General features: G+C 39.9%; 1 protein-coding gene across 3 annotated transcripts in view; it reads left to right on the top strand.

Annotated features, from left to right (window-relative positions):
* Positions 1 to 14,106, top strand: part of LOC133559275 (inositol polyphosphate-5-phosphatase A-like) — a 453,585-nt gene that overhangs the window by 243,589 nt on the left and 195,890 nt on the right. For 2 of the 3 annotated variants that reach the window (XM_061910882.1, XM_061910883.1), the window contains exons 7-8: positions 69 to 121; positions 5,425 to 5,544. In XM_061910882.1, the coding sequence (XP_061766866.1) occupies positions 69 to 121; positions 5,425 to 5,544 (173 nt within the window). The remainder of the gene's footprint in view (positions 1 to 68; positions 122 to 5,424; positions 5,545 to 14,106) is intronic. The other variant, XM_061910884.1, reaches the window with a different exon arrangement.

The raw sequence follows: 14,106 nt of genomic DNA, 5'->3' as shown, positions 1-14,106 counted from the left end.
TGTTGCCAGTATTTGACAATGGAACCCGTTGCTGCATCTCTCTAAACTAAATCTCTTGTGCTTTGCAGTGCAAGTGGTCCCGAAAGGGATTCATCAGAACTCGATGGGCACTGCCTGACTGGTGAGTGTCTTTTCTTTATTTCGATCGGCAACAATGCATCCCGTCATTGTTAAACCCTCAGTCATTAGAAGTCGATCACTGCAAAAAGACATGAATATCCAATCGTGGCTGTCATGTCTGGCACTTTAGAAGAAGAGGAAAAAGCTACATTAGACAGCACAAGCAAGGAAAAGTTACATAGCTGCATCCTCTGCGGACAAGCCAGCGGGGGATTTGATTAGACGTAATCATGTTAGTCAAGGAGTTGCATATGACAGATGACACAAAACATTACATGCAATTGAACCTGTGTGGGAGGAATGCAAATGTTGTCTTCCAGCGTGCAGAACAGAGGATTGTGGGTGGAAGGGCGGGTCGGGGTGAGCAGTAATCTAATAGAGGTATGACATTAGAACTAAAGAGCTGAAACGGTATGCGTTTAATAGAGGCATGATGTTTGACAAGAGCAGCAGAGAGAAAGAGTGAGTGACTGGTTAAGTGATAGATTAAGATAAAGAAGGTCATGCATGGATATTTGTGTTTAGTACCTCATAAGGATGACACCAACTCTTAAATGCAAGAAAAAAAAATGCGCAGTGGGCTGATACTATCAGTATAGAGTTACGTTTATCGATATGCATTGAGCTATCTTGACATGACAAGCTGAATAAAAGCAGATTAGCTCTTTCCTTAGTGCCTCACAGGTTCTACTGCTTGCATTACAGGCTAGAGCTTATTCCTTTTTTTTGTTGATTGCGGTGAATCCTGGGAGGACGCTGTGCCCCACAATAATTATTTCTCATGATTTTTTGTCCCCAAAGGGCCCTATTCCCCCATGTGCTTAAGTAAAAAAAAGATGTGCGACTGCACAGATTCTGACTGTGTAGCATTCTCCCCTCTATTTAAGTCTGTCACTACGTTTCTTCATCCAAGATGTACGCTTTCAGACGGAGCAAGCCTTAAAAGTGGCCTTCCGTGTATTCTCTTATCGTCTTAAAGGGGACCTGCACTTTTTTGAGAAACTTGCTCATCGTTCACAATCATTATGAGAGACTAGAAGACAAGAGGTTTTTGTTTTTTTGGAAAAATCGTCTCGTTGTTGGTAGCTAACAATGCAGCAATGGGAGCAATCTATTCTATCTTTTGAGCGCTTTAAAAATGCATTCAAAAACTGCCGACAATACTTCATATACGTTCCGTAACCTGTGCAATAACCAAGCCGTAGCGACATCGTTATTGTAAGAGCTACACTGAGGCGTGAATAAAACATTTGCCGTATAAGCTAGCTGCGGCAAGAGATAAGATAGCTTCTACGTCAACATCTGAATCACGTTTGAGTTTGGAATGCACAACACAATGTGATAAATCACCAATCTGCACTGACTGAAAAACATGAACAATCATATTACAGTGTCTGTAAAGTATTAGCCCACGTTTCTTGTTTTGTTTGTACACAGCTAGCTCGACAGTGTATATACTTTATTTGCAAGACCACGCATGACATGCTGCATGTTTTATGATCAATATTAAAGTGTGACTCACCAGCTGGCTGGGGTAATTTTTTCCTGTTTATTTTGGGTAAACACTCCATTTATGTCAAAATAGCATGGCTCCAAGGACCACATTCACAGCGTCAAATTCACGCTGACCTCACTCTCCCAGCTTAGGTCTGCTCCAACGTTTCACCCTTCTTTCGTGCTTGCTTCTAGAAGCAGTAGGTTATACTCCGTATTTTCAGGTTCAAAAAGAAAGGGTTGTGAATCTTTATTCGTCTAAAATAGTTGTCGTCTGTGTCTGTTACCAAGTCTGCAATGGTTTGAACACACTTGTGTTTGTTTGGGATAGGATAGGTCTTTATTATCTTTGCAACAAGTACAACAAAACTATGTTTTCAGCACAAACCCGTTCAAGATTACACAAACAGTGTACAGGGTTACAGAACAGGAATGTTGATGGGTCGCCACGAGGCGCCCCATAAAAGGTTGGAAAAAGGTAAAATGCTGGGGAAGAAGATAAGTAAAAAATACAATCTTGACTGAGCTCCTAGGTGGTCTAGTCTGGAGTGGGAAAAAACCTCCATGCCATGCATACATAAGCATGTTACATTTAATCACGACAACTCGCATCAAGCGGTGGTGAAGGCGTGGGGTGGGGGATGCGTTTATGCCCATTGTCTTGGGTGTGTTTAGTGTCCATAGGCCTGGGGCCGTTCTGCATGCAAGCAAAAGTTCGACTCCAGGTGTCATTAAAGTGGGCGGGAGGTCAAAAGCGTCCATCATTGAGGTGCCCTCGGGGATGTTTTCAGAACAGCCTGCTCCTGTTGTTGCGTCAATGCCATTTGAGGGAGTCAAATCATAGATTAGGATTTTTGTTTTGATGTTAGGATTTGAAGGACAGCGCAACAGAAGAGGCTTTAAAAAAGTGTAGACAAGGCAAAACAAAATGAGCAAGCAGGGAGAAGAAGGGAATCGGAAACCGCCCTCACCAGAGGTAATACAGAAGTAGAAAGTGCACTGCTATGGAAACGGAAACAAATGTGCTGGGAGAATCAGTTCCGGCAATGCTTAAAATTACCAAAATACGGTAAATATAGTACTTTTTACATAATGTTATGAATGTGTCTGTTATGACATTGAACATACCTGTAGTGTATAAACAAACTTTGATGGAGGGTTTTGAAGTACAAACCTCCTTTCCATTGAGTTGGGAAATTGTGTTAGATGTAAATATAAACGGAATACAATGATATGCAAATCATTTTCAACCCATATTCAGTTGAATATGCTACAAAGACAACATATTTGATGTTCAAACTGAAAACTTTTTTTTTTTTTGCAAAAATCATTAACTTTAGAATTTGATACCAGCAACACGTGACTAAGAACTTGCGAAAGGTGGCAATAAATACTGATAAAGTTGAGGAACGCTGATCAAACACTTATTTGGAACATCACACAGGTGTGCAGGCTAATTGGGAACAGGTGGGTGCCTTGATTGGGTATAAAAACAACTTCGCAAAAAATGCTCAGTCTTTCACAAGAAAGAAAGGGGCGAGGTACACCCCTTTGTCCACAACTGCATGAGCAAATAGTCAAACAGTTTAAGAACAACATTTCTCAAAGTGCGATTGTAAGACATTTTGGGATTTCAACATCTACGGTCCATAATATCATCAAAAGGTTCAGAGAATCTGGAGATATCACTCCACATAGGCGGCATGGCTGGAAACCAACATTGAATGACCGTGATCTTCAATCCCTCAGACGGCACTGTATCAAAAAACTGACGTCAATCTCAAAAGGATATTACCACATGGGCTCAGGAACAATCCAGAAAACCACTGTCACTAAATACAGTTTGTCGCTACATTTGTAAGTGCAAGTTAAAGCTCTACTATGCAAAGCAAAAGCCATTTATCAACAACATCCAGAAACGCCGCCGGCTTCTCTGGGCCCGAGATCATCTAAGATGGACTGATGCAAAGTGGAAAAGTTTTCTGTGGTCTGACGAGTCCACATTTCAAATTGTTTTTGGAAATATTCGACATCGTGTCATCTGGTCCAAAGGGGAAGCGAACCATCCAGACTGTTATCGACGCAAAGTTCAAAAGCCAGCATCTGTGATGGTATGGGGGTGCATTAGTGCCCAAGGCATGGGTAACTTACACATCTATGAAGGCACCATTAATGCTGAAATGTACATACAGGTTTTGGAACAACATATGCTGCCATCTTAGCGCCGTCTTTTTAATGGAGGCCCCTGCTTATTTCAGCAAGACAAGTGTTACAACAGCGTGGCTTTGAAAAAAAAAGAGCGCGGATACTTTCCTGCCCCGCCTGCAGTCATGACTTGTCTCCCATGGAAAATGTGTGGTGCATTATGAAGCTTAAAATATGAACTACTGAAGCTCTACATAAAACAAGAATGGGAAAGAATTCCACTTTGAAAGCTTCAACATTTAGTTTCTTCAGTTCCCAAACGTTTATTGAGTGCTGTTAAAAGAAAAGGTGATGTAACACAGTGGTGAACATGTCCTTTCCCAACTACTTTGGCACGTGTTGCAGCCATGAAATTCTAAGTTAATTACTATTTGCAAAAAAAATAAAAAAATGTATGAGTTTGAACATTACATTTTTTGTCTTTGTAGTGCATTCAATTGAATATGGGTTGAAAAGGAATTGCAAATCATTGTATTCCGTTTATATTTACATCTAACACAATTTCCCAACTCATATGGAAACGGGGTTTTCAGTTTTAAAGGGGTTTGAAGGCTACAATGGTGACCACTTTAGCCACATCTTCCAAGCGTTTTTTTAATCATCTTTAAAATCCTAAAAAAAGGCATGTGTGTTCTGCTATTAAGTCCTGCGCCCCAAGAAGGTGAACCATTTTATTACAAGCGATTAGATCTACTCTGATTGCTTCAATTGAGACACCTGTAAACATCTATTGAGATTAGGATAAAAGGACCATAATGTGACCCTAAAATAACTATTAAAATACAAATCACACATCGTTATGTCATGCAACCACCGCCAAAGGGGACATATTGGCCGTGTTTGAACATCCTGGTGCTAACAAATGTTCAATGCATCTGAGTAGGCATCACTGAAATACAGTATGTAACTATTTATTAGAAAATAAATATCAAATTGTTCTATCAATTGATTTTTTTTTTTTGGCAGTTATTATCAAATTGTCAGCTGTCACGCTTACCTGACATCACAAATAACATCAGAGTGGTTCTTTTAACATGTGAAGCAAAGATCAATCTCTGAATTTTGATTCACATCCAGCCAGGAGAAAGCTGTTGTGGCGTGCATACACACGCTGCATCACCATGGCGACACACGTTCACATGACAAGCACTGCCTGTAATCTGGAGTTTAGAGTTAAATTTAAAGTGTTATCTTTTTCATCGATTCAATGATTTCAATGACGTTTCAATTGTTTGTAAAACTCCTGCCATCACAATTTTTATGCAACGCCAAAGTCCGAGCACGCCTTTATTCAGGCCATTTGCCTAACTTTTACTCTTGTGGAAGAATATGTATAAGAAGAGCATGCATAACGTCCTGTGCGTAGAGAAAAAAAAAAAAACTTTTTTCAAGCACAAAATGGGAGAATAACACCAACAGTGGGCAGCCAAACTCAAAATTTACTGACATTTCAATGTGTTTTTCTGTAAAATTCAAAGGATTTAGGTTATTCTGTATATCCCCTTAAGAACCAGCATCTCCTGTAGTGGACATTTGTGTTTTGTCCTGGCTTTAAGGAGGTCAAATATAATCAATTCCCTCACGCTGTTTTTTTTTATGTCCCAGTTGTTTTGACCTGGTAAACATCCACCTATTCCACGATGCATCCAACCTGGTGGCCTGGGAGAAGAGTCCCTCCATCTACTCGGGAACCAGGCAGAAGGCGTTGGGCTATGTTTTAGACAGGTACATTGAAATACATGACCCTACTTTGTTTTTAATCCATATTCATTTGCCTGTGACATTGCTAAGCGCTCATGATGATGCACACAGTGTGTTTTTTATAATAGAGTGCTGTCCTCTACCTGCCGGGTCCCTTCCCATATTAATAGCATCAGAATGCACAGCATGTCCCCCTGTCATCCACTTTGAATAACTATATGTATATGGCTGACATAGTTGAATTATGAGACACATTTTATTTACACCATTCTCTCTTTGATGAAAGAATGGCCCACCTTTTAATGGACAAGGATGTGAGAATGTTTTCCTGCATTTTTATTATGCCCTTACTTTGCTGGATTTACTGGCATGATGAAGATTCTATTTTGATTGAATCTTCCACTTTTATTATGGTTTTACCGATTCTTTGTTCTTCAATGTCAGCATGTAATTACAGGGCTGTACGCTTACCTTTTTCACGTGTAGCATCAGTGCTATTAAATGAAAACAATAGCGCATACATTTTTTTTGGAGCACAGGAAAAAAAATAGTTGCAATATCAAATGTCTCAAATATCACAATTTCATCATTAACACTAAACTTACACATGTGCACTCATACATATGAACATAATGCCATCATTAGGCCTACTGTAACACTCAACTAAACACAGAGAACATCCCTAAACTGTGATAGCACTGTCGCTAACACGAGTGTAGGGCTGGGCGATATGGATCAAAACTCATATAAAAAATAATTCAAAAAGTGACTGAATTACCAACATAATTACTATTTAATAAATGTAATTAATTACTAAGGAAAGTACCGTATTCTTCAGAGTATAAGTCGCACCGGAGTATAAGTCACACCTGCCGAAAATGCATAAAAAATAAGGAAAAAAACATATATACGTCTCACTGGAGTATAAGTCGCATTTTTGGGGGAAATTTATTAAATAAAATCCAACAAGAACAGACATTTGAAAGGCAATTTAATATAAATAAAGAATAGTGAACAGGCTGTTATATGACACATAAATAAGCAACTGAGAAGGTGCCTGGTATGTTGAAGTAACATATTATGGTAAGAGTCATTCAAATAACTATAACATATAGAACATGCTATACATTTACCAAACAATCTGTCACTCCTGATCGCTAAATCCCATAAAATCGTCATTTTCGGTGTCTCTTCTAAACAATTCTGCCAACTCCAAAGGAAGACAATGCGCCGCTTCCTCTTGTATCGGTACGTCGCTTACGTCAGAGTCATCGTCAGGTGCTGTTCCAATTATTCCAGCCTATCTGAATCCGGACAGGATGGTTTCGGTTTTCACTGAAGCCCATGCTTTGTCAATCCATCCGACAAAGCTTTTTTAGTTTTCTTCATTTCAGTAATAGTAGTCTCCGCTTTTCGCCAGTCCCTTACAAGTGTCTCATTTACTCCAAACTTTCTTTCTGCTGCTCAATTGCCGTTTCCTGCAGCGTATTTCACTACTTCCAGCTTGTAACCTGCAATATATGCTTTCTTTTTCGGTGCCATTTTTGTTCAGCCCTTTGTTTTTATAAGTTACCGCCAATGTACCGTAGCAGGTAGCGTCTTCTTTCCCACAATGCACTTCTGCCATGACCCGCCTCCGCCGAATTTTCATTGGTTGACAAGTGTGTGACGATTGCTGTAGCATCTTCTTTTCCCACAATGCATTTCTGCCATGACCCGCCTCCGCCGAATTTTCATTGTTTGACGTGTGTGTGACGATTGCTGACATCCGGCTAGTCTCATACGTGAATAAGATAAATAATATTTGATATTTTACGGTAATATGTTAATAATTTCACACATAAGTTGCTCCGGAGTATACGTCGCACCCCCGGCAAAACAATGAAAAAAAACTGCGATTTATATTCCGAAAAGTATGGTAATCATTGCACTACTTAAATATATTCATATATCTCGCATAATACAGTTAAGATAAGTTTCAGTCTGCGTCTGTGTGTGTTCCTTTTAAGAAGCGGTCCCCGTTGCCTAGTAACGTGTGACGTCAATGAGTTCACGCTCAGTAGCATGACCTGTTTCTGTTAGTTTAGCAAGCTGGCAGCAGAAGTTTGTCGGCTCTGACGGCAGCTCTTTTGAATCTTTCACTGGTTTGTGTTACCTCTGCCTAATAAATACACTGACTGTGTTTCCAGGGCCGTATGTTCATGTCAAAAAACGTGGTGTTATTTGGACGGCACTTCAATCATTTATTTGTTGTTTATTATTTCCTCGGTTGTAATTGTATTGCATGGTCAAAATGAACTGAAACTAACTAACCCGCGTAGTTACTAGTGCGCAGTGCAGTTATTATCAAGTTTTTTAGCTGGTGAAAAAAACAGTGTCATGTCCTGACCAGTTCCTCCAACTATGACTTTCTTTATTCCATGTTGTGAGCAACTGGACCCCGCTTCCCTCTGTGCACGGAGGAGGAAGTAGAAACATCTGCAGCGCACACAGAGTGATATCGCCGCGTATCATTTTCACAATCACAGTCCATTTGATTATGGTTAAGGTTTCATTTTATTTCAAACAAGTTATGTTGTTAATTTACAATATTCATTTAATTGTTGTATTTATAAATACATGATAGCTCTCTTGTCCCATGTACCAAACGGCCAAATAGCGTTGCAAATAATAATAGTTTCCTCCACGACTTGTCCAGAAGTTACACAGTCCATCTTTACAAAGGTAGTTTCCTCTGGTTTGTAAGTTAAACCATTAAAAGCAAACTGATGTTTCTGAAAGATTACTTCTAGTGTAGACAAACAAGTCAATGTTGTGGCTGTTGTCTACCATCACTCTTTACAAGATGGAAATACAGTATCTACTCGACGACAGTTCTCCCGTCCAAAGGCAAAACCCAGTAACTCAATTTTGGTCAAAACTGAGCTGATAATAATTTTGGAGTTCCTAGGTGATATGCTTTACATTTGTGTATGCGATATTGTAATTTGTTCCGTAAGTAAGCTGTTATGCGCATGGCAGGACCTAGCAACTACCACATAACCGCGTAGATACAACAGAAAAACCTAGTATCTCAAGGGACTAATCGGAGCTTCTTTGTCAGTCGCCTTATTGTCTTTAATGAGACATTTGCAGGAATGGGGGCCGACGGTCAACCTGATTATGTGATATTATGGCACGAGGGGATATTTGGAAGATTGGCCCAGGACGTTGCAAGCACCTTCATTAAATGTATTGTTCTTGATTCTTCCCCTTGCATACTCTTTTGGGCAGATAACTGTGGAGGTCAAAATAAAAACTGGACGCTGTACACGGCTCTTGCCCAATGTGCAAACGCAGAATGGGACCCACCCGAGATTGTGATAAAATATCTGGAGAAAGGACACACCACACGTTCATGAGAGCAGATTCAATCCATGGCTCAATTGGCAAGAAAATGAAAGCTCAAGAAAACATCTATACGTTTGATGACTTTATAAATCTTTGTAAGACAGCATCAAGATAGATTGGTTTTCCTTTGTTTTCGCAAAATCACCTTAACGTGAGTTACTAGGTTTTGCCTTTGGACGGGAGAGTTGCTGTTGCTCCTCTTGGAGACATTGCCCCTTAGTGTTATGGAAGTTGGGTATTGAAGTTATGGATGGTTTCATTGTGTATTTGTGTTTGAAGCCAACATTTATGGGGAGCAGTCAAGGTTTAAGTCTGACTGAACCATCAGTGTTGTGTGTATTAGGAACATCATTAATTACATCTATTAATTACATTTGCATGGTTTTTGGTCTGCCATATTTATCCTCGCACTCCATAGTGTAGGGAGGTCTGCGAGCTCACTTTGCTTTTAGGGAGGTACTACGCTCCCCCCCCTACCTGACGGCTGATTCGAACGCCTCTTGATTGACGTGAACTCACAAAACCAAGGAAGGAGGGCAAAAACAAGGGCGGAGGGGGGGGGGGGGGGTGGGGGGGGTTGGGGTATTCGAATTGAGCCTAAGTGAGATTTTTTATTTGGACACTTGATTCTGTGGAAAGATACAGTACGTGGACAAACTAACTCGCATGACCCCGCAACATTTGGCCGTACAATGACGGAGACAATACACGAAAACCAGGGCAAACATTGTGGTACCAAGGTACCACAGTATGTATGTAAATAGATGAGTGTCGGACTTGGAGTTTTTGTAAGTGGAAGTTAAGTTCTTCCATGTTCTGGACAGCCTGGTTTTTAGGATTCCATGGATTGGAAGTTGGGGGCAATGGGCTTGGTCGCTCACTTCTAGGGAACTTGTCGTACGCAGATCCGGATCAACCGAGTGAGAAAAAGCTGGCATTGCAGAAGCAGAAGGAAGAGAGGAGGAGCACAAAGGGTCCTTGGGCTCTGTAAAGGGCAATAAATAATGGGTCGGTCCTTTCACAGAGACTGCTAACCTTTTGGCAGCCACCAGCAAACTCCATTCTCCTCTGCTGATCTGGGAGGACAATGTGCCCGGCCTGGGCTTTGAATGAAGTGCTACCACCAACAGTGTTCCCATTCAGCGGCTGGTTGGGAACCATCTTTTTGACTATTGTCCTAAAAGTGACTCCTACCCCCAGAAAGCAGAGCAGGAAAAGGGACAGGGAGAATATCTAAAGACCCCCCCCCTCTCCTCCTTCCCTTTTCCTCTTCTCTCTCTTCTCTGTCCGGCCTCCCTCTCTGAGCTCTAATCTCACATTGCGTGATGGGGAGAGAAGCAAGAAGGGGGTTCCTGAACACACCACCAGCTGAGATCCACAAGGAGTCATTACAGGGGTAACACACAAGAGGACAGAGATGTGCTACTGGGCATCAAACATCAGCTCACACCTTATCTGGGGCCCAGGCTGTATAATGCAGCTTACAGCCCATTGAGAACTGATCTGATAAGCCTTTTCCTCTGTGCCTCTTTTAACCGCTAAACGGTGTTTATCTCCAAAGTGCTTCAAGGCCTCAGGGGAACAATGCTGAGAAGGAACAGCATTTTGCTAGCGGACCTCACTATTGAGACGTGTTAAAATACATACATATATATATATATATATATATATATATATATATATATATATATATATATATATATATAAAAACGCTCTGTAGCTCTTGCTGATGTTTGGGCCAGTTTCATGACAGTCAAGCAAAGTGTTTATTTATATATATATATATATATATATATATATATATATATATATATATATATATATATATATATATATATATATATATATATATATATATATATATATATTGCTGTCCTTGAGTAATTACAGAATTACTTTTTTAGGTGTATATTTTCAAGACAAATTAAAACATGTTTTTTACAATTTACCAACACCGCCAAAATGTAATATAAATCAAAACATGAAGTAATGGTTTTCTCTTTGCAAAAGACACACAACAAAGTGATAAAAGTCAAAGAAATAGTTTTTTGTAAAATAATGATTATTTTTAGTTTGGGTTGCTTTCTTTCTCCCCACCTCTGCTCAGCGTTATTCATAGGAGAAGAGTTTTACATTAGAACTGTGAAATCCTGGCATGAAACCTCCTTTTGTGACTCACCATTATTTCCACACAAATATAGTCCATTGTCACAGTGCTGAAGTTAATTTGATCAACATTGGGGACATTTAACGTTTTTGTTCGCTGAAAAGGCTTGTTTCATGGTCATTTTCGGACCATTGAAACGCAGTGATTGGCAGAAAAATAATGTTGCCCTCAACAATTCAAAGCAATTAGTTTCCCATGGGGAGGCAGTGGGCCACACTGGCTGCCACACAGCGATGCTTTGTCATTTTATGGACGGTCATCAGTCAACTGTCACAGCGTCTCAATGAGCCCTACAACCTAAATGTTTCCCTTTCGGCTTTTCCCAGAACAACAGGCTGAAAGAGCAGAGAAAGGCCGGCGAGTCTTCAGCCAATAGACATTTGGAGCAGCTAGAGGGAGGACTGGATAATCACAAGTAGATCCTCCATTAAGCCAGGATGAATTTATTAACCTAACTAGTCTGTGGGGTGTGTTCATGTATGTATTATGCAATATATTTCATGTGAATTATACTACAAATATCTATACACTATAATGTAAAGCATCATTATTTTTTCTAATGCAATTACAGAATCTAAAGCATCCACACACTGTGCACACACCCGTAAATACTGAGGCTGCAACGATTAATCAGTTAATTCGATTAGGAAAAAACGTCAATTGATATTTTGTTGCTTTGATTTATTGTTTGATGAAGTAATTAATAAAATCGGCACTGCATGGAGTCCACGGAACTTTAGATATGATAACATATTTTCCACACGACTGCTGCGATATATAATGCACGTTTAAAGTGCATTACTTGACGATTATGTCAAGTAGAAAAAAATATTGTTTATTTAAAATTTGCATTGAGGCAAAACGTGTGTTTTATCCAATTAATCAAACAAACTAATCAATGAATTACTCCTTTACTGAAATAATCAATAGCTTCAGCCCTGATATGCACAATCGCAATTAGCTTTTAACACTTGTCAGATATATTCGGTGTTTTACCTAAACTTGTCTGAAATTGAGAAATCAAATGCACCAAATTTTCTGAACTGTATATATGCCGCACCAACTAATTTTTGGAAAAAAAGAAGAAAAATAAGTTCCATGAATTAGAACAGGGGTGGGCATACTTTTTGGCTTAGGGGCCACGATGACTTTTGAAATTTGACAGACGGGCCAGGCGAGCATATGTATTTCAAGGCTTATCATATCTGTTGGAACTAGGAGTAAGCTTCTCAGAAAAGGCTATTTCAATCATAATAGATATATTTTCAACAACATCATATCATCAAAGGAACATAAAAATTGTATTAAAAGGTTAACACTTACAGTACATTCTCTTTTAGTGGGAGCAGTGTTGTTCATCAACCATTTTTGCAAGTGCGTCCAAATCCAGTATCAGTTTTGTTGTGGAAATTCTCAAAACAGATCTTTGTTCAATTCTGTGTTAATATTTGGCGGGCCAGATTAAAGGGACCAACGGTCCGTAGTTTGCCAACCCCTGTATTAAACGCACCAGACTATGAGCAGCAGATAGATACGTTCAAAATTAATTCTATACACAGAAAGATTTTGTAAATGTTTATTTATATATCATAATCTTTTCAAACAGTGCCAGTAAAATTGCTAATCGAACAAAACAGACATCATCATCATGGACCTATTAGTGAAGTGAATTGTATGTACAGTATATAGCGCTTTTTCTATAGTGACTCAAAGCGCTTTACATAGTGAAACCCAATATCTAAGGTACATTTAAACCAGTGTGGGTGGCACTGGGAGCAGGTGGGTGAAGTGTCTTGCCCAAGGACACGACGGCAGTGACTAGGATGGCGGAAGCGGGAATCGAACTTGCAACCCTCAAGTTGCTGGCACGGCCACTCTACCAACCGAGCTATAGCGCCCCTATTAGCTCTGGAAGCAAGCTCTCCAATCAGCAAAACAGACTGAATACTTATCCCGTGATGTTTGTGGAATTTACTGAGACTTTTGTGAAACTAGAACAATACAAAAATAATGTCACTGTAAGTTAATAATACTAATACAGGCGGCGTGGCTTGGTTGGTAATGCGGCCTTGCCAGCAACTTGAGGATTCCAGCTTTGATCTGCGTCTCCACCATCCTAGTCACTGCTAGTGTGTCCTTTGGCAAGACACTTTTCCCACCTGCTCCCAGCGTCATCCACACTGTTTTAAATGGAACTTGAGGATGTAGATAATGGGTTTCACTATGTGAAGCGCTATATAAATATAATTCACTTCACTCCACTTGTTAGCATACTAGCTAATCCTAATGACGTTAAGATAGCACATTCAAATACTCCTTCAGACATCACACATGGGAGGGTTTATTAAGTATAAACAATCTTAGTTATACTGTAAATTTTACAAACATTGCTTGGATTGATCAATGAAGAATCCATACGCGTAGATGTTATGGACGGCTAGAAGGCCATACGGCAAGTTTTACTTCCGGTTGAAAGCACTAGTCTAAACTGAAGGGCATTGCGAGAACTCAGCCAAAAGATGGCGCCCCACCACATACAATAATGCAGCATTTAAGTGACTTTTGCTTGGTTTTCTTTTGAGAACTAGTATTTAAATACTTCCTACTCAGTGGCCTAGTGGTTAGAGTGTCCGTCCTGAGTTCGGTGGGTTCAAACTCCGGCTGAGTCATACCAAAGACTATAAAAATGGGACTCATTCCTTTCCTGCTTGGCACTCAGCATCAAGGGTTGGAATTGGGGTTAAATCACCAAAAATGATTCCTGGGCGCGGCGCCGCTGCTGCCCACTGCTCCCCTCACCTCCAAGGGGGGATCAAGGGTGATGGGTCAAATGCGTAGAATAATTTTGCCACACCAAGAGTGTGTGACAATCATTGGTACTTTAACTTTAACTTTACATATAAAATCCCTACATTAGCCACATCGTTTTATAAGCGTGTGAAAAAAGTAGCAATTTATAGTCCGGAATTTATGATATATTCACTAAGAAGACAAAATGAACATATTTCAGCTATAGAAAAGAACATTGA

Source organism: Nerophis ophidion, linkage group LG09 (assembly GCF_033978795.1).
Source record: "Nerophis ophidion isolate RoL-2023_Sa linkage group LG09, RoL_Noph_v1.0, whole genome shotgun sequence".
Lineage (NCBI taxonomy): Eukaryota > Metazoa > Chordata > Actinopteri > Syngnathiformes > Syngnathidae > Nerophis > Nerophis ophidion.
This window is presented reverse-complemented; position numbering and strand designations above follow the sequence as displayed.